The 20,538-nt window shown below is 37.0% G+C and overlaps 1 protein-coding gene across 3 annotated transcripts in view; it reads left to right on the plus strand.

Annotated features, from left to right (window-relative positions):
* Positions 1-20,538, plus strand: part of LOC115690595 (uncharacterized) — a 58,825-nt gene that overhangs the window by 24,588 nt on the left and 13,699 nt on the right. For all 3 annotated transcript variants that reach the window (XM_056312541.1, XM_030617004.2, XM_056312542.1), the window contains 25 exons: positions 854-952; positions 1,059-1,199; positions 1,331-1,399; positions 2,496-2,984; positions 3,114-3,434; positions 3,550-3,681; positions 3,789-3,902; positions 4,106-4,290; positions 5,287-5,395; positions 5,489-5,632; positions 6,119-6,394; positions 6,604-7,278; positions 8,846-9,064; positions 10,455-10,555; positions 11,029-11,324; positions 11,494-11,578; positions 13,459-14,163; positions 14,827-15,145; positions 15,273-15,431; positions 15,528-15,691; positions 15,780-15,960; positions 16,233-16,502; positions 16,598-16,792; positions 18,298-18,352; positions 20,379-20,509. In XM_056312541.1, the coding sequence (XP_056168516.1) occupies positions 854-952; positions 1,059-1,199; positions 1,331-1,399; positions 2,496-2,984; positions 3,114-3,434; positions 3,550-3,681; positions 3,789-3,902; positions 4,106-4,290; positions 5,287-5,395; positions 5,489-5,632; positions 6,119-6,394; positions 6,604-7,278; positions 8,846-9,064; positions 10,455-10,555; positions 11,029-11,324; positions 11,494-11,578; positions 13,459-14,163; positions 14,827-15,145; positions 15,273-15,431; positions 15,528-15,691; positions 15,780-15,960; positions 16,233-16,502; positions 16,598-16,792; positions 18,298-18,352; positions 20,379-20,509 (5,634 nt within the window). The remainder of the gene's footprint in view (positions 1-853; positions 953-1,058; positions 1,200-1,330; positions 1,400-2,495; positions 2,985-3,113; positions 3,435-3,549; positions 3,682-3,788; positions 3,903-4,105; positions 4,291-5,286; positions 5,396-5,488; positions 5,633-6,118; positions 6,395-6,603; positions 7,279-8,845; positions 9,065-10,454; positions 10,556-11,028; positions 11,325-11,493; positions 11,579-13,458; positions 14,164-14,826; positions 15,146-15,272; positions 15,432-15,527; positions 15,692-15,779; positions 15,961-16,232; positions 16,503-16,597; positions 16,793-18,297; positions 18,353-20,378; positions 20,510-20,538) is intronic.

Below are 20,538 nucleotides of genomic sequence, written 5' to 3' on the forward strand. Positions count from 1 at the left end.
TTTCTCCCTGACATGACACCTGGTGGGCATCCTTTTCAAGTTGACTTGATGCCCAACTTCGCTCTTCAGCATTTTGTGCAGTCTTCAGCCCTTTGTTCTTGATCAACCAGCTTATTATCAATTTTCTAGGTGTCCACACGTTAATTCGAGCCGTTAAAATAAGATAACTGTAACTCCAAATGAAAACCCAAGACCTTCAAGTTCCCAACCGTGTCAATGATTTTAAACTTTCAAAATCGTCAATCCAAGTGGATGTTTGGTCTGTCATTTGGCTTTTGACCTTTAGGTTTAAGTTTTTGCTTTTTCTGTACTAAAAACAAAAAATTGTTAAAACATTAAGCATTTAAGGTCGCCACAATTTCTTTCGTGACTTTTCTAAAAAAATTATAAAACTCAAATGTTGCTTATTAGATGGTCGAATGATCTCATCCAAACGCAATGTAGTGTTCTTCTAGTAGCTTCTAGCCAGCAGTTAAACGAAAAATGATTGTGCAGGCTTGGTGTTTGAAAGAAAAAAAAGACCATTGTGCTTTTACTCAATTACAATTCTAACTAGTCAAATTTTTTAGCACCAAGAAAATCCAGTTATAACCCAATCTCTTTGTAATTCTCGAGGTTTGTAGAATGATCTAATTGAATGTTAACAAAACTGCAAGGAGAGAATAATATGACTCCTAGCGCTACAGGTTTGCAAGGCCAATTCAGTTTACGCATTCTTGGTTTTAGTTTTTTTTTTCCATTACATAAAATATTGCAATTCATGAACTCCTAATGCATGTTACCATTGCGGTCTCTCTCTCTCTCGTGTCAAATGTCATGTGTTTTGTATAAACTGTGGCAATAAATCTTTCAGGCACTAGAATCGTCTAGCACTTGGATTTTGGAGCTTCAAGACGAGGAGCACAAAGCAGCTTGGTTGAAGGGACTTATACAAGCTACATACCAAGCTTCTGTATGATACAGAATATTTTGTACAGCGATTCACGTATATTTCATTTTGCTCGACTATTAGGTGCATTTTGCTGAATTTCTTCTCTTTTCTGGTAATGTGTGTATAGGCTCCTCCATTGGTTGATGTTCTTGGGGGAACAAGTGACAAGGGTGCTGAATCAGATATGGCCCGTTTGTCAAATTCCAAAACTGCTGACATAGTCATTAATGGCTCATTGTTGGAAACCAAGCTATTTATTTATGGCAAGGTAAGATCTGTATTATTTTGTTTTCTCATCATTGTTCCCCTTCTTTGATGCAAAACAGATTTGACTTGGGACTGACTTTTGTTCTCATCAGCTTAAGATAATGTAATGCTAAGATTTTCCTAATTTTTCAGACTGGAGGAGCAGGTGATATCATTCTTGAAGAGACATCTATTATTGAAGTTCTTGCTGGTGGTGGGAAGGTTTGTGTAGCTTTTCTTTATTTTGTTCTTTCAGTCACTATTGTCACTGAAATTATTCAACATCCTGCTTTGGATTGAACGTTAAAATATTTTATGCTTCATCAATGTCAAGAAAGCCTTTCTCCATCACCTGTTCCGAATCTGTCAAAACTTGAATTAAAAATAAACGATTTTTGGTGGTGTACCTGGTCGAAACTCAAAAGGGTAAAGAAGAAAAAAATTGTACTTGGTGTAATAAAGGTCTATTACCTTACGGATCTTATGAGGGAGCTGTGCTAACCTTGAGATCCACGCATAGAGTAGACATATAAAGGACCTTGATTTTTTATTTATAATTTTTTGCCAAAAGGAACATCATCGTGGATCTTATGACGGGAATGGGTGCATTTCATGTGGATCTTATGAAGGAAATGATGCCTATTAGAATGTCCAACCTAAAAGTTTAAGCTGATAGGTAGAGGAAGGTTATATGAATATAAGGTTTGTGTAAACTCCATAGACAAATGATGTGGGATATTTTAACACCTCCTGTTGTGTGCAAATCGGACTGAGAATTGCACGTGGAATTGGCAAATGGGGAGCCTCTCATGCAAAATACCTGGGGCTGAACTTAGTCCAAAAAAAGATTTAAGTTGAAAGTTGTAGGGAGACTACATGAACATAAGGCCTATTGAAACCCAAGAGACAAGTGATTTAGGATCCTTAACACAACTCATGTGCAAACCAGATTGAGAACGACATGTGGAATTGACAATGGGTGCCTTACAAGTGAAAAAATATTTGGGTGGAACCTAGCTCTGAACCCATGTTAGCATGTCCAAGACTCCAACCCCAAAGCTTAACTACGTGAATATGAGGCCCATTGAAACTCTGTAGACAAGCGATGTGAGATACTCTAACAGTACTCAAGAGGGAGTATCCCTATGAGTCTCATGTAGACACAAACAGTAGAGTTTTTAGTCAGTTTTTCGAAGTGATATTCTCATGAAGATTGTACAGCCTTGGTACCCTTGTAATGAATTCATTTTCACTGGTACAGTAGAAAAGACCGGGCTTCTAATTGTAGTGTTATGACATATGTGCCATTGTCTTTTAGGTACATGTGATTATTTGTGAAGGTGACCTGACAGTGAAATCTAAGCTTCACTCTCTTAAAATTAAAGACGAGCTTCAAAGTCGTACTTCAACTAGTCCACAATATTTGGCCTATTCTGTGGTGGAGAATGAGAATACATCTGTGTCAGCTGGTGTTAGTGATTACCATGGCCATAACATGTCGTCTGTGCAATCCGAGGAAGATGACATCTTCAAGGATGCTTTGCCAGATTTCATATCCTTGTCAGAGTCAAGTATCCATCCGCATAGTATGGCTATGAATCAGCCTGCAAGGACAGCGGACATCATAGACATTACAGGACTTGGTTCCGCTGATGCCTTGATGAATGAAAATGACTTGGGGAAAGGAATGGGATTTTCTGATGATATCTTTTATGAGGCACAGGGCATGGAAAGTTCAGATTTTGTCTCTGTAACCTTTTCAACTAGAAGTTCTGCTTCACCAGATTATGATGGCATAGATACTCAGGTATGTAACAAAAGGATGAGAGCTGGAGAGAGATGGACACAGAATGGAGAGGATTCTTCATTTTTTGTAAAAATCATTTTTCACAAGTGATGAGCTTTTTTCACCTCTAATGTCATTGAGCATTTTCAGATGGCTGTGAGCATGTCCAAATTGGAATTCTTTTGCAATCGACCCACCCTGGTTGCTTTGATTGGTTTTGGTTTGGATCTGAGCTCTGTAAGCACTGGACACAGTGACATGAACATGGTAGAGACTTCAAAGGATGAACCTTTATTTAACGAGGACAAGTTTGAAGACAACGGGCGTGTTAAAGGGCTATTGGGCTATGGTAAAGGTCGTGTTGTATTTAATCTTTACATGAAAGTCGACAGTGTCTGCTTGTTACTCAATAATGAGGATGGTACTCAGCTTGCAATGCTTGTACAAGAAAGCTTCCTATTAGATATCAAGGTAATGTAGTTCTTTTCAAGATCAATTTTGGCCTGTCTTTGTTTGAGCATATACTTATGCTTTGAGTTCTTTTCTTGTACTTGTAGACTTTTGACCTTCTTATAACTCTTTCCAGGTTTATCCAAGTTCTCTTTCCATTGAAGGCACTTTAGGAAATTTTAGACTATGTGATATGTCACTTGGAGCAGATCACATTTGGAAGTGGCTTTGTGATATACGTAACCCTGGCACCGAGTCCTTAATCAAGGTATGATGTTACCGGTGGTTTGCTGATGATGCTGTGTCTGGTTTCTGATTTATTCCTTCTTGCTTTTATTCGTTAGTTGTAATTGGAGTCTTATTTATCTTTTGCAGCTTAGATTTAATTCTTATAGTGCTGAAGATGATGACTTTGAAGGATATGATTATAGTCTGCGAGGCAGACTTTCTGCTGTTCGGATTGTTTTTCTGTACAGGTTTGTTCAAGAGGTATGTATGAAGATGGTGCTAATTATTTGATTTGATTGTTAATTAACTTGACTTATAGAGCTTGTAAGACGACTGAGCTATAGGTTTCAATTTTTTTTTTCTCGCCAGCATCCCTTAAGTTTCATTATTGCTTGCTTTTGGGGACTTCTTGTCCCCCTTGACTTTGTAATGCTCGTCATAAGCAGCAAGGAGTGCTTTTGCAGGTAACAGCATATTTTATGGAGCTTGCGAATCCACATACTGAAGAGGCCATCAAGCTTGTCGATAAAGTTGGAGGTTTTGAATGGTTGATTCAGAAATATGAGATTGATGGTTCATCTGCACTAAAGCTGGATCTCTCACTTGACACTCCTATAATAGTTGTGCCAAAAAATTCACTAAGCAAAGAGTAAGTAAATATATGTGTTTTCTTTTGTTGAGGAATTTCATTTGACCCGACAATTGGCAAGTGCTGGTTGAAACATTTTTGTATAATAATGAAAACTTGGACTGATACAAGCTATTAAGTTTAAGTGTTTAAAGTATGTTATAAGCAGATTTAAGTTGATTAAAGCATTAGAAAGGCTACTTGTTATTTCGTTGGATCTCTTCACCAACTCTTTTCTGTAGAGTCTTTTGTCTGCTTCCTTATACTTTTCAATTTTCACCTTGCTTAAAGATTTTATTTAAATTATGAAAGTCGACGGATCTTGAATCTTCCGTACATGCTAGAGCAATTCATGTTTGGAAGTATTATAGATTCAGAAGATTGACAACGTCCCAGTTCTTCCTATGTTTTCCTTCAATTTGGACATGAAGATAGTAAATAAAATGGAATTGAGGACGTTGCAATTTGTTCCCCAATTTATATAAGTTGTCATGCTATGACATTGTCGTATTTAGTTTTTAAAGGTTTATTGGGTTAAAAAGGCAAAAATAGTCTTTTGTGGGTAGGAGTTGCAATTCTGCATTGTTAAATCAAACAAATATGCCAAGAAAATGTTTTCGTATAATACATTGAAAAGTTTAGGGGTGGTAGGATGACACTTGTTGTAGTTTTTGTTGTTGAGGTTCTATAGGATGTAATTTTGACTAGAATTTCTAGCAGAAAACGATCTGAAAGCCAAGGGTCCTGAAGGTGATAGCCAAATGGGTCTTTTCAAAGAAGTTGTTTGGGCCGATGCAACTGTCTATTCAATTCCAATAATTGTTTCAAGAGATATGGCATGGTGTGCTGTTGTCTGATTGTTTTTTGTTTCATTGTATCCTATTTTTCTTTTCTTTTCCTCCTTAAACTACCAAGAATCCTCCTGACGTGCAAAATTGCCACTTTTTGTTTTCATCAGTTAATGTGTATATAATATGTTCCAATAGATAAGGCTTCATATTTCCAATTCTTTTGCAGCTTCATCCAACTTGACCTGGGCCAGCTGCAGGTGACAAATGATATTAGCTGGCATGGATGCCCTGAGAAGGATCCTTCAGCTGTCCATGTTGACCTTCTTCAGGCTAAGGTAGATCGTCTGCTCCCTTTCCTCTTCTAGTTATTTTGCTTACCATAAAACCTATTAATTCTAAAGCATTCCCAACTTGAATGCAAATTTCAGATTTTGGGAGTAAACATGACTGTTGGGATCAATGGTTCTGTTGGTAAGCCAATGATTAGGGAAGGTCATGGAATTGATGTTTACGTGCGTCGTAGCTTGAGGGATGTTTTCAGAAAAATTCCAACATTTTCTTTGGAAGTGAAGGTATTGTCACTATTACATAAAGTATGCCTATGACAGTTTTTCATAGTTTCCTGGTTGAAGTTTTTTGGAGTCCTAAAATAGAGGATTATAAGTAATTTAGGTTCAATGCAATGATGTCACAATTACCTAAGAGGATGTTAATTTTCTGCTCAAGAATTAAAAATATCATACCTTGGTTTTCCATATAACTCTTAAAGTTCTTTTATGGGCCTATCTGTCCCGCTTACATCGATATGGTCAGAAAGCAGAAGCTTCGATTATTGAATGTCGATCTTCTCTTTATATACAGTTTTAGGCCAGTACCTATATTGTTACTGATTCAATTTTGTAGAGCTATTATTGTACCTTTTCAGGTTTAGTCGACAAAAATATTTTGTAATGTGACGTGAACTTCATTTTCTGTTCATCTCGCTTCCTTTTCAATCCCAGTTAGCGTTTCATATTGAAATTCTTTTAGTGGATATTCCTTGGCAATTTCTTGAGCAGGTGGGCTTGTTGCATGCTGTGATGTCTGATAAGGAATATAATGTTATTGTGGATTCTGTCTTCATGAATTTATGTGAAGCACCAAGGATCCCTCCAAGTTTTCGTGTCGGTTCATCTGGTTCTAGAGATACAATGCGATTGCTGGCCGATAAAGTCAACACGAATAGTCAAATTCTGCTGTCACGTACAGTCACTGTAATTGCAGTTGAAGTGGACTGTGCATTGTTGGAGTTGTGCAATGGCATTGATGAAGGGTCGCCTTTAGCAAATATTTCTGTAAGTGCAGCTATTATGCGAGTGTTTTCATTTCAACAAGCTTCTTTCACTTAAACTGATATTTTACACAAGTCGTCATAATCAGTGTGATGTGGCCAGTCTCATTGACTTGCATTTTATACCAATTTTTTTCCCTGTTTCTGGTGTGCACTTTTCTATGCTGTTATTGTGATTCTTATATAGGAGATTGATGTTTTCCCTGTTTCCAGCTTGAAGGTCTATGGGTGTCATATCGGATGACTTCATTATCAGAAACAGACCTCTATGTTACCATTCCCAAATTCTCCATTCTTGACAGTCGCCCTGAAACAAAGTCTGAAATGCGGTTGATGCTCGGATCTTCAAGTGATTCTTCTAGACCAACTTCTGCTGGAGATATTTCCTATTCATTAAATAAGGTTATCGTTGGAAAGACAAGTGCTGAAGCTGGTTTGGAGTTTGCAATTCCAAGTCCTACGATGTTCTTGATGGACTATAGATCAAGGACATCTTCCCAATCTGTTGTTGTTCGGATTCAGCAACCCAGGGTCCTTGTTGTCCCAGATTTCCTTCTTACTTTGGGTGAGTTTTTCGTGCCAGCTTTAGGAGCTATAACTGGGAGGGAGGAAACCATGGATCCTAGGAATGATCCTATAAGTAAGAGCAATAATATTATACTCTCTGAACCTATATACAAACAGTATGAAGATGTAGTGCACCTGTCTCCTGATAGGCAACTAGTAGCAGATGCCTTAGAGGTTGATGAGTTTGTATACGATGGTTGTGGAAGGATCATTCATTTGAGTGAAAAAGCAGATTCAAGGAAACTTCACGTGGTGAGAACTGACCCGATTATAATCATTGGACGTGGTAAGAAGTTGCGGTTTGTCAATGTCAAAATTGAGGTATGAACTCGTTACCATACAGTTTTCTGGCTTTTAACTTGCACAATGTTTAGCCACATGTAAGCTGGCATGGATGAAAACAGAAGTTTCGGAGCCAACTTTTATTTTGTCCAGCATTACGTCCGAAAGGGCCTATAGCTCATGAAGGGATGGGTGGCTTTTAGTAGCTCGTGAACAGTTATAGCCGAACCAATAGAAATCACTGGTTTTTTCTTGCTGTGCTAATTTTTGCATGGATATATGTCAACATGGATGTGAAATACGGGATCCAACGTGCGCATAAGTTCACACTTTCATGGTCTTCGAACTGGAGGTTCTGAGTTCAAATCTTTCCAAGCCCTATTTACCTCCCTAATTAAATATGTCCACATTTAGTATTACACAAAAAGACCAGACTAAGCGTGGAGGGGGGTGTTAGAATAATTAAATATTAAATTACGCCTTCATCTAATAGCTTAAGCTTTTAGAACAGTTAGCGGTGGTCCCACTAAATCTCACACTCCAAAAGGACCAACTTTTGAAGGGATAGAAGCAGTTTAGTAGCTTTTATTCTTAGTCAAACCAGTGTGGGATTATCTACTCTTTCTTTGCTTAGCATGCACTATGGATGGTTTACTCAAGGTCCATAATGTATGTAAGAGCTCATAACAGTATCTTTTGTGCTTACACAAGTGCATGCAGACACGTTCTCCTTTCTTAAGCTTTCTTTCCCACCTCACATATTAGTTTGGTTTAATTTTATAATGGAGTTGTCTTCACCAGCATCTGGATAACTACTAGATATTTTTTCTTTGACGCGCAAAAAGGGGTGACTATCTTATGTATCTGACGAGTTATATTAGATTCTTCCAATTAGGATTTATTCACTCTTTTTGCCTACTTGACTTGGGTATTGATATGTTGCTACAAATTAGAAACTCCTGTTTTTTGTTAGATGCGATCCAATACCATTGGATTTTTTTATAATGTATTTGCTTCCAAAATTTATCTATGGAATTTTCGTGGAAATCACATATGAACATGACTCATTGTACTAGGACCACCCTAGAAGAGTTGCCTCTCTGTTGTTAGTCTAGGCATGGAAGTTAAAACCCATTATTTTAGAGGATGTAATCTCCTTCAAGGGCTGGTATGCCTTTGATTTTATCTCTATATTAAAGGTTGGTGTCCTGCTTTGATTGTTTGTATGGGACCGTGGCCTATATTGTTGGTTCATATCTCACTTACCAAAGGTCAGAATGGAAAACTCGAATATGTGTTGGCCGTGGAAAAACCCAATTCTATCACCATTCTTTGATTTTGTTTTTACTTTGCTTTTCGCTGTTTCACTTAATTTGAAGTGATAAAAAACTGGAAGTTATCTGTAACTACTCATCGCACTTTCTGTCTACTACGTCATGTGCTTTTTTGAATGAACTTTAGAATTGATAAGGACACGGTAAGTTCTTTAAAGCATTTAAGCTACATGTCATAGATATTTAGATATTCGTACTCTCAATGCTATCCTTCATTTGTCAAAGTGCCACTCTCATTGTGATATTTTCAATTTTATGAATTCATCCATCAGAATGGCTCTCTTTTGCGGAAGTATACATTCTTGGGTAATGATAGCAGTTATTCCGTGTCCTTCGAAGATGGTGTTGACATTTCATTGCTGGAAAAATCTGCTCTTAATTATGATACCAAGAGTTTGGACTACAAACTTGAGACCCTGGACATGTCAAATGCTCATTTGCTCTCTCAAAACGAATCAAGTTATACAGAGAGTCTCACTTTTGAAGGCCAGGTATAAATGCTTATTTTATATTCTTGGAAATGAAAGTTTGTTTTGGTTAGATTGGAAATGAAAGTTGACGTGTGTCATTTTGTATTTAATGGTCCGGTTATAGGTTCCCTTTCCTTTGTCCCGTTGCTTATTTATCATTAGTACAATTGATGTTGCTGTTATTATCGACAACAAATACCATTAATCTTTCTTTTTTCTTTGGATTTTTTTTCTTTCGTTGTGGAGGGGATCTTTCAACTTATCTATACGTTGTGGGTGTAAATCTTAAGAAGGGCAAATGATACAAATGGTTACTAAACTCTGGCCCAATATGCATTAACGTCCTTGGACTTTTAATTTGTTCAACGTGGTCCCTAAAATATCGGTAAATGTTCAATGTAGTACTTCCGTTTGCTCAAACAACAAATTAGACGTTATTTGATGACTTTAATGTTTTTCTGTTGAGTTGGATCTTTAAAAATGATGAGTATATTTTTATCCATCTACTTTAGATGAGGAAAAAAAATTAGAGCATTAACATGTCCATTATTATTTCCTAATTTGGGATGAGTATCTTACTTGGATAATCCATGTTTAACTTTTTTTTGGGGTTATACACCGTTCAAACTTAACGGATTGAGAGCCACATCAGCATATTTCATTTACTTGAATTAACCGAAGGATAACATTGAACAATTTCATATAGTCTAAGAACTAAACTAGGAACTAGATTAAACATTTACTAATAGTTCAGGGACCACATTGAACAAATTGGAAGTTTAGGGACCACATTGTACATTGAATAACCTCTTGTAGACCGCCAAGAAGCTTTAGTTTATCTCATAGAGGTGAGGTTTAGGGCAGACATTAGATTCAAAGAATCACCTCATTAGTGTTGCCCTACACTGTGAAAGAGAGCAAAGGAGAAGGTGAGAAGGAACTGCGGTGTGAGAGGGTGCAGGCAGGAAGAGATAGAGAGAAAAGAAGGGTTGTGCAGAGAAGAGATTGGGGTTGGGGTTGGGGTTTCAGTTTAGCCCTTGCTCTAAAACCATGTTGAGAGACAATAAACTGAACTGAATGCTTGGTTAGGTCAATGTGACCCCAAGTTATTTATTTATAATAAAGCCAAGATGCCAAAATTACAATTTCACCTTTATTGCCGCCATACATAACATAATAAAGGAAATGGACAAATATGCCCTCATCGGCCAATTACTCTGAACACTTTCACTTTGACAGCACTATTGATTGAAAAGAACAGGCTATCAAATCCGGTAAAAACTAGAAAGTTAATCAACTCCATATGTTTGTGCAAAATATGATATTTATGAAGTTTTAATTTAGGTTAGTCTTTCTGTTAGAACAGTCCAAGTTCTTTTCTCCTGATGGCAAGGATTATTTTCTGTTATAGGTCATCTCTCCCGAGTTTACTTTCTATGATAGTACAAAGTCCTTCCTAGACGATTCTTCTGGTGAAAAGTTGCTACGAGCGAAGTTGGATCTTAGCTTCATGTGAGTATTTCTTTCATTCTCCATTCAATGATTACTCTCTTTACATTTGCCATATGAGTCAGTTATCTCTTTGAACAAGTTCAGATCCCTGACTTTTCTCTCCTTATCACAACTATCTATACATGGATATTCCTATTTTTTCTTTGCTAATCCCTCGTATTACTCTCTCTCTCTCTCTCTCTCTCTCTGCAACATATTTACCTGTTTGTTTCCTGAGTTTACAAAATGAGGTTCTGTCAAGTGTTGACGGGAGAAAATTTAGAATTATAGGGGGAGCACTTGGGAGTTTAGTTGAGGATACACTTAGACTTCATGCTTTTTTAAGTGTTTAAATCGTTATGACTCCATGTGTTGCAATTATTTATTTTCTGAATCTCAATGGCTCTTAATATGTACCTTTTGAAGTACAGAACTTTCTAGCAAAGACAAAGGTACAGAATTCATCTGACAAAATTCTTGCACATGCCCCACAGGTATGCAGCAAAAGACAATGATACCTGGATTCGTGCATTGGTGAAGGATCTCATGGTTGAGGCCGGTTCTGGTCTTGTTATTCTTGATCCGACAGATATTTCAGGAGGATATACATCTGTTAAAGAGAAAACAAATATATCTCTGCTATCGACTGATATATGTCTCCATCTTTCACTGAGTGCAATTTCTCTAATTCTTAATCTTCAAAGTCAGGTAGCTGTGGCTCTGCAATTAGGAAACACAATCCCTCTTGCTCCTTGTACCAATTTTGATCGGCTATGGGTCTCCCCTAAAGGTATCTTTTAATAAGCCACTGTTTGTCATACAAATATATCCGCCACTACAAGCTTTAGATTTTTTAATGGGGACTTAGTTGTGTTTTATGTCGATAGGAAATATTTCTATCTTGCAGTCAATATCTTTTTTTTTTTTCCTAATCCTTGCCATGCTGTATATGTCTGCAGATAATGGACCATCTAATAACCTTGCTTTCTGGAGGCCTCAAGCTCCATCCAATTATGTTGTCTTAGGAGATTGTGTAACGTCAAGGTAAAAGTTATGGACATGGATGTTGGTGACCTTTCGACCATTACTTTTCGATCATGTTGGGTTACTTGTCTTCTTCTTCTGATGGAAAAGTTTCCTATGCCTAAGGAATCATGTGACCTTCTTTCTAATTCTAGTAATTGTTTGGTAACTGCACAATTGCCGCTTTGAAGAATGTTAGCTCAGTTACTCACAAAAATGTAAACTGCCACTTGAACATGTGTAAGTTTATTATCTCTATGATTCTATGTTTTGCATAAAAAGTAACCCCTTGATGGCCCATCTTATAACAATCTGAAACTCTTTCTAGCATCGCTGTTGTATATTCTAAGGTAGGTCTACTCTATGAGCAATGTGACTTTGGAAACGACAAACTGTTGCTTTATCTTTGACTATAATTGCCTTTTCATATTTGCAGATTCATCTGGCTTAATTATTCTGTCTATTTCTCTTTTCACTATAGTGATGCATTGAGTTACAACAGTCCTCGTGCCTTCATCGATATGTTTCTTTTTATGTTCTGCTTGTTAAGATCTTCCTTAAATCTTCTTTTCACCTTGAAAATAAGCGTCTTCCCTCGTGATGTGTTAATGCCATTGGCTGCTTTTCTTTGCCTAAACTTTTTCTTCGTTTAAGTTTAAGGAAATGGACTTGGTGGAACTGAATTTCTTGTTGTAGTATAATACTTGATCATAGTACCGTCTGTTATTATTTTCATCTTGTGTGAATACAATTGAAATTTCAGAACTTAACAGAAGGACAGATTTTGTGGGATACAGCCACTGATCTAGCTGTTACATTGATGTTGAAAAATCTGCATAATATAGGACCTATGATATGATCTAAAGTCTTGATTTGATAAGAATTATGAAACTTCTATCTAGACACTATGAATTTCATGCTGTCATTTTTGCTGTCACCTATTTTTGCTTTGGGAGCCTTCGCCCTCTATACAACATGGTAAATGGACGGGTCCATGGCTGATCTGGCATTGAGATAACATTTTATAGAGTCTGATGCTGAGGTTTAGTGGAGTCTCTATGTTCGCTTTTCTTTGTTTTGGTTCTTTTATAAAATATTTTTGGCTTTTTGCTTCTGTATCACAGCATTGGATATGCTTCCACTAGCTGTACTCATACATTTTTTTGAAAGTTTGTATTTAAGCAAAAGTATGTGTTAGCATGTGGTTCTTCAGCATGCAACTTGATACTAAAGCTATGTATCATAGGAACCCAAAAGGAAGGAAAAGGAAAATTGTTGTTTTGCTGGATTCAATTGGAGAGAGGGAGAGTACCCGGGTGGCTTTGGGTGTTGAAGGACATTGTGTTTACTGCAGAAACTTTGTAATTGACCACTCCGAAAAAGTTAGCTTTTGATATGAGGAGATAGGGATAATAGAAATGCATAGCACAGTAAAAAGCAATTCTTGAACTCATGTAGAGCAGTTGGCCAATCCTTCATCATTTAATTGTAGAACGGTTGGCCAATTCTTGAACAGTTACATGCTCGATATTCTTACATATGCTCGAAGCATATGGGATCCTGCCTGCAAGCTGAAATAGTATAGCTCAACTTATACGTCCTACTTATGCAATTCTGATGTCACTTCTCATTATTTACCCAGATAAAAGCTTATTCTGTCAATATATTGTTTAATTTTCACTCAACTAGAACTTGTGGTTATTCAGCCACTTAAGATCTGATTGAAGTGTCACATGCCACTCTTACTTAGATCTCTGCTTTAACATGTTTCAACTACCATTTCCTTTTCTTCTCCTGTTTTTGTTCACATTGCTGCTAATGGATGTCAACAAATTTGAATAATGATGCCTAATTTCATGTTTTATGCTGTTTATCATAATTACCGAATCATGTGTCTTCAGGCCAATTCCTCCGTCACAAGCAGTAATGGCTGTCAGCAATACTTATGGGCGCGTAAGAAAGCCTGTCAGCTTTAACCTTATTGGAATGTTCTCCCACATTCAAGGATTTGAAGTAAATGGAGAGCATGGACATGCTGATAATGACTGTTCTATATGGATGCCTGTTGCGCCACCGGGGTATACTGCCTTGGGTTGTGTGGTACATCCAGGAAACAAACCGCCCCCAAATCATATTGTTTACTGCCTGCGTTCAGACCTTGTGACTTCCACAATGTATTCAGAGTGCTTGTATACCACTGCATCAAATCCTTCATTTCTTTCTGGTTTTAGCCTGTGGCGTTTGGATAACATCATCGGATCATTTTATGCGCATGCATCAACTGAATCCCCTCCGAAATACTGTGGCCTTGACCTGAGTCATATTCTATGGAGCTCAATTCCGCATCATGTTTCGTCTACAGATTCTGCCTTAGATCCGGCGGTAGACTTTGATAATGAAAGTCAAGAAGTGAGTGGCCAGACTGCAAGCTCATCTGGATGGGATGTTCTTAGATCGATTTCAAAATCAACTAATTGCTATATGTCCACTCCTCATTTCGAGAGAATTTGGTGGGACAAGGGGAATGATGTCCGTCGACCAGTTTCAATATGGCGACCTACACCACGTCCAAGTTATGCTGCATTGGGTGACTGCATAACGGAAGGGTTAGGCTACTGTCATATGACATTTTCACATATATGATTTAATCAGTTGATGATTTGGTTCAGTGCTTTAGTAGTGGGATTTGTCAAGACCTCAAAAGTCACTCTCTGCTTTTTTTAAGATTGTTTGGGTCTATTTGTCCTGGTTTTTCTAAAGTACGTTTTGCTCTACTTCCAAGATTTTTGAAATGAAAAAGGAATAGTTTTAATTTTAAAGCATATTATGACGAAATAAATGACTCCATATACCAGTATTTATATGCATTGAAAGTATCCAGGTATTTGACATTAAATAAAGTCAAACTTGAAACAGTACAAGAAAAAGAAAAGGCAAAGAGTAGACAGTGAAAGTTATTCCAAACATAATTTGAAGGAACCCTGTTTTATCAACTTATTTAAATTTTATTAGTTTTGTTGTTTTCGTCTTTGTCTACTAAAATTTATTTCATTGCTGTTTGCTAAATATGCAAATAATGAAATGGTGCTGGCAAGATTTATCTTGCAAATTTCAGTTGATTTAAGAAATTGAGTTGATATTTTCATTTTTTATGATGCTTTACCATGCAAATTAATTCCGGAATCATCATAATAATCGTGTTGTTGCTTTAAATTGAAAGTCTTATTGATCAACATGGAATTCCTTCGTTTTTTGTTTTTCTTTTCCAGATTAGAACCACCAGCTTTAGGCATTATATTTAGGGCTGATAGTCCTGAAATTGCTGCAAAGCCTGTGCAGTTTACTAAGGTTGCCCAAATTACTGTAAAAGGCTTGGATGATATCTTCTTTTGGTACCCAATTGCACCTCCTGGTTATGTTTCTCTGGGATGTGTAGTCTCCCGAATAGATGAGCCACCAAGCCTGGAATCATTTTGCTGCCCTAGGATGGATCTTGTCAACCAAGCCAATATTCTTGAAGTGCCCATTTCAAGATCGGCAAGTTCCAAGGCATCTCAGTGCTGGAGTATCTGGAAAGTTGAAAATCAGGTTGAAGCAACAGGATACTTGATAAATCTAATTTTTGAGAATAGATTTTAGCTAGTTCAATCTTGTTGAAATTCTACCTTTACCTCATTGAATTTTAACTAAAAGTTTCTACTTGCTGTCTTTTCAGGCTTGCACCTTCCTTGCACGCTCTGATTTGAAGAAACCTTCAAGCAGATTGGCTTACACAATATGTGATTCTGTTAAGCCAAAGACACGTGAAAATATCACTGCAGATATGAGGCTGAGACGCTTCTCCCTGACGGTCTTGGACAGCTTGTGTGGAATGGTATGTACATCTAAAATGGATATGTCAATAATAGAACCATTAATGTTATCCTTTGCAGCGTGCTCTTCATGTCATGATAAAATTGGATATTTCCAGATGACTCCCTTGTTTGACATGTCAATCACCAATATCAAGCTTGCCACTCATGGACGACTAGAGGCAATGAATGCAGTACTTATTTCTTCTATTGCTGCTTCAACCTTCAATACCCAAGTTGAAGCATGGGAGCCACTTGTGGAGCCCTTCGATGGCATATTCAAGTAATGCTTTAGCAACTTGCCCTCTTCAGTCATTTTTTATAAGTCCATCATTTATTGTATTCTTGCATGTAATACTTTACCTTTGAAGGTTTGAAACGTACTCGACTAATGACCACAAGCCGTCAAGGATTGGCAAGAGAGTTCGTGTTGCTGCTACCAGTATGCTAAATATAAATGTCACTGCTGCTAATCTTGAGAGATTAGTGGAAACAATTGTTTCCTGGAGAAGAATGTTAGAAATGGAGCAGAAGTCAGCCAAGCTAAATGAGGTCATTGCATTTCAAATACCTCTGTTTATTAGGGACAGGTTGACAGGTGCCCCCGGGGCACTAGTTAAACATACTTAACGAAAAAAAGATCTATTTCCCACACATCACGAAAAAGTCAATGCGGTGGAAATTGTAAAATTTCTTATATAGTTGCTTAATTAGTGCCCTACGGGCACTTTTTGACAAAATCCTTTTCTTATTATATGAAGTTCTGTTGTCAATATAAATTAAGGCAAAAAATTCGTTAATTCTTTACTGCTTAATATCAACAGGAAGCTGGTAGACATCGTAAGAGTGGAGAAGAGTTGACTTTTTCTGCATTGGATGAAGATGATTCCCAGACTATTGTAGTGGAAAATAAGCTTGGGTGTGACATATTTTTGAAAAAAAAGGAAGAAAATATGAGAATGGTCGATCTGCTTCGCAATGAAGAATCTGCTTCTGTTTGGATTCCTCCTCCCAGATTTTCAGATAGGTTGATGGTTGCAGATGAATTCAGGGAAGCTCGCAACTATGTCGCCATACAGATTCTTGAAGCTAAGGTTCTACATATCACTTGTACTTTCATTTGGATATTAGGGAAATTTATCCCGTTTTGCTGTTTTGGACTTTGAAAGATCACACTGCATTTTTCCAGGGTCTTCCAATTCTTGACGATGGTAACAGCAACAATTTCTTTTGTGCGTTGCGTCTCGTCATCGATCACCAAGCAACGGATCAACAAAAGTTATTTCCTCAGAGTGCAAGGACAAGATGTGTAAAGCCTCTAATTTCCAGTGACAAAGGTGTTGCAAAGTGGAATGAAGTTTTTATATTTGAAGTGCCCAGGAAGGTGAACCTCCTGTGCTATATGTCCTACTATTGTTGCATAGTGTGTAATATGAACATGTCATTGGAAGATATCTTTCTGAAATTATTAGTAATGAAGCGTAACTGTATGATTTGGTAGTTGCCCAAGTGAAAGCTCGTTTTTGTTCAGAAAGCCATTGTGTTATGGAAGTAAATACAATCGTCTTAGTAAGGTGGAGCATGTAGTTATTTTTTCCCATTGATTTGAGGAAATGGATAGAATTACAGATGCTAAGATGCTTGCAACTGAGTAGCATGATAATGTTGTGGAAACAATATGATTTCTCAATCCAATCACCAAATTAAGTGTATGAAATAAGCTATCTTAATGGAAATCTAATATTATGACAAGTTAGCTGGACTAATTTAGCTCATCTTTAAAGCATTATTTGCATGGAATTTAGAGAACCATTGTGATGATCAGGTGCCAGAGAAATTTGTCTTTGCAATCTCTTTTATATCTTCTCTTTTTTTGGCTTTTATTGCCATTTTAAATTGAGCACCTTGAATACTAGAATTAGTCTTCTTGTGATTTTTTTTCCTGTTTTTGCAAGTATGGGTGGTGCAGCATGTGGATTTGACAATTAGTGTCTTACCATGCATCCATAGTTTAGTGAAGGGCATGTTTGTTTTTTGTTTTCTTTTTTACTTTATTTTTGTCATTTGTTAGTAGTGATAAGATTGCAGCAACGTCTGCAAAAAACAGAGTACATTTTCAAAAGTCCCTAGTGGTTTCTTAAATGCTAAGAAATCAGTTTGCTGTTGAATATATAGATAGAGTAATGCAGTTTTAAACCCTCTCTTATTTTTCATAGATGGTTTTAAATTCATCCGACTTATCGTCGTTCTGACTTCACTTACGAAGGATATTAGGACGAATAGGTAGGAGGTTGAATAGTTTATATTTGAGAAGTGATATGTCAATTTATTATTGCGTCAGTTAAAATGTTACATGGACTCCCCATTTGCTTTTGATATGATCAAATTTCTAGACTCAACTCAGCCTGCTTATTGATTGGTCTTCACCATTATGGAATATTTTATCCGAAAAGTATTGGGGATGTATGATGTCACTGGGCAGTTCTCAGTATCGACTCAGTCTCGATCCGTATATTGATATTTTTCAAATTGTGAAATAGATAGCTAGTTTCGAGTGGGTTTAACTACTGTAGAACTTTAGGCAGCATCCTGGAATGATATACCAATTAAGCCCAGCATGGTAAGTTCCTTGTGTATTTGAACACGAACACATGCTTAATTTTTTAAAAATAATTTTTAATTAACCCTGAACTATCAAGTCGAGGGTTCATCTTCTGAGGTGATCCAATTTCAAAAGACAATTCTGTTCAGCATATTATAGTAGATAGTCGAGATGAGAGCCAGCCACCATGCTGCAGAGCTCATACATTTGCTCTTTGTTTGTTTATGCGTGATTTTGATCTACATATGGAGTTGCCTAAATAGCAACTTTACATCGATGAATTTCAGGGTTTGGCTAAGCTTGAAGTGGAAGTGACCAATCTTGCTGCAAAAGCTGGAAAAGGTACTTTTTTCCTGTGTATTGGCTGGAAAAGGTGTAGAGTCATCTATAGGTTGTCTGTAATGAAACTAAGGCTCTTTTATTTTCTGTGATATTGCTTTTAATTTCTGCTTTTGCATAGCTTCTAAAATCCAAAGCAAAATTCGAATGCATAATTTATTTTTGAAAAATAGCTGCAATTTGGGTCCTATTCATCACTTTTTCTTCCTTAGCATTTTCCGGTCATTTTAGTTTCACTAAAGATGTCATCACTCAAAAGTCGGTCTTCTCTTTTTTTGCGTTTCTTGGAACTTTCTTGTATAACTTGTTAGAAAGTTCAACTCATGAGCTTAAGCTCTTAAGTGGAAAGAGATTACCATGTGTATGAAATCCATTGCAACTCCATATGTGCAATATGCAAGATGTACTTTGATACCTCCTTGTGCATGCAAACCAGATGAAGAATGGCATGTGGAATTGATAAATGGGAAATATGACAAACAAGAACTACACATGAAACGAAAGATCAAGGGGCATAGAAATAATTTTGACTTGCTACTGATAGCTAGAGACTAGTCACGACTTGATTATTTTTTTCATTCGAGAAACTTTCTATTAATTGTCGGGAGATTAGTCAAAGTATAGATCAACTACTTCTGGCAGCTAGAGGTACACCGTCGCCTAAGCGATAAAAAGTAGTGATGGCCATTCAATTTTGCAGTTGTAATCTGAATACCAGAGGATGATGCAATACGCTGAAATGATTGAACTAGCTTCTGCAATAGTAAAATCACCACAGCCATGATTATGGCACAACCTCATCAGTCAATCATGAAGATTATCTAAAGCATCATCATCACCAAGCACTCGACTTCATTCAGCCGTATATTATTAAAAAAAAACTACTTGCCCTTATTCTGAATTTATACAACCACTTTCCAACCAATGTAATTGTTAAAAAGACCCAAAAGAACACCACTTTGAACCATCAAACCATCTCAAATAGTAAAACAAACATTATCTGACAATGCAAAACCCAAAAAGAGTCAAACCGAGCATGGAGTTACTTGGAAGTCAATACGGTACAGATATCTGTATGGATGTCCGGAGAAGGTTCCTAGGATTTCCTTAGAGAAGGAGGGAAACTAAAGTAAATGGGAGGAGGGAGAAGTCAAGAGAAGCCAACAATACTTGAATGCCCCAATACCATGTTACAAAGTCCAATCTAAAGCTTAAGCTATTAGGTGGACAGGGACTATCATTTAAGCTTTTGGATGGGGACTATCGTGAATTTCGGACCCACTATAACCCTGTATTAACAAACTTTTCATTGTTTGTCCATATTCCAGAAACCATACTTCAATCTAATCATTGAATTTGAGACTTTTTTTTCTGTAGTCTTATAATTATTGTTAAGTCCACCGTTAATATAAAAAATAATCATATGTTCACAGTTCGATGGTCGACATGTGTGTTTTGAGTTAGTTTTGTTACCGAATTCTTTCATATGTCAACCATCTAATGGAGAGTGTGGAAATTATTTGTTATACCGGCAGTGGACCTTATAAAATTCCCTAGTCTAATACCTATGTTATGTATCTCACGTCACTTATTATGTGGTTTGTCCAGGCTATATATATACATGTAGTTTCCTTTAAGCTTTTGGATCGGACATTTTTACATGGTATCAAAGCTAAACATCATCCTTAAAGCCCCATTTAATTTCATTTGGACTGAGGTTATTGTTTGTTTTTATTCCTCATTCATCAGTTCCACATGCTGATCTTAGCCCACACATGAGAGAGGTTTAAATATCCCACATTGCTTATCAGTGTGGTTTATTTGTGCTGTATATACATGTAGTCTGCATCCCCTAAGAGCTTAAGCTTTTTGGTTGGGTCTTCTAAGAACCTGTGTTACAGTTGTTTCTTCTCAACATGCCTTCTAAAATAGCTGTTACAGAAATGTATTAAGACTAAGACTCTGCACCCGTTTTAGTTTGAGTAATATGTTCCTTTGTTTCACATTGGAACCGTTGATGTGCTAACAGGTGAAGTTGTTGGCGCATTCTCATTTTCTGTTGGACATGGTGTGAATGTCTTGAAGAAGATCGCTTCAGCAAGGTTGCTGCATCCACCATTTGACGTCAGCAATGTTGTGACCTATCCACTAAAAGGACGGGTTTGTTCTTTCAGCCCAGTTTCTATATG

The sequence above is a fragment of the Syzygium oleosum genome, unplaced genomic scaffold (genome assembly GCF_021117445.2).
Source record: "Syzygium oleosum isolate NSW1041296 unplaced genomic scaffold, Sole_v2.1 Sole_v2.06, whole genome shotgun sequence".
NCBI classification, from domain to species: Eukaryota; Viridiplantae; Streptophyta; class Magnoliopsida; order Myrtales; family Myrtaceae; genus Syzygium; species Syzygium oleosum.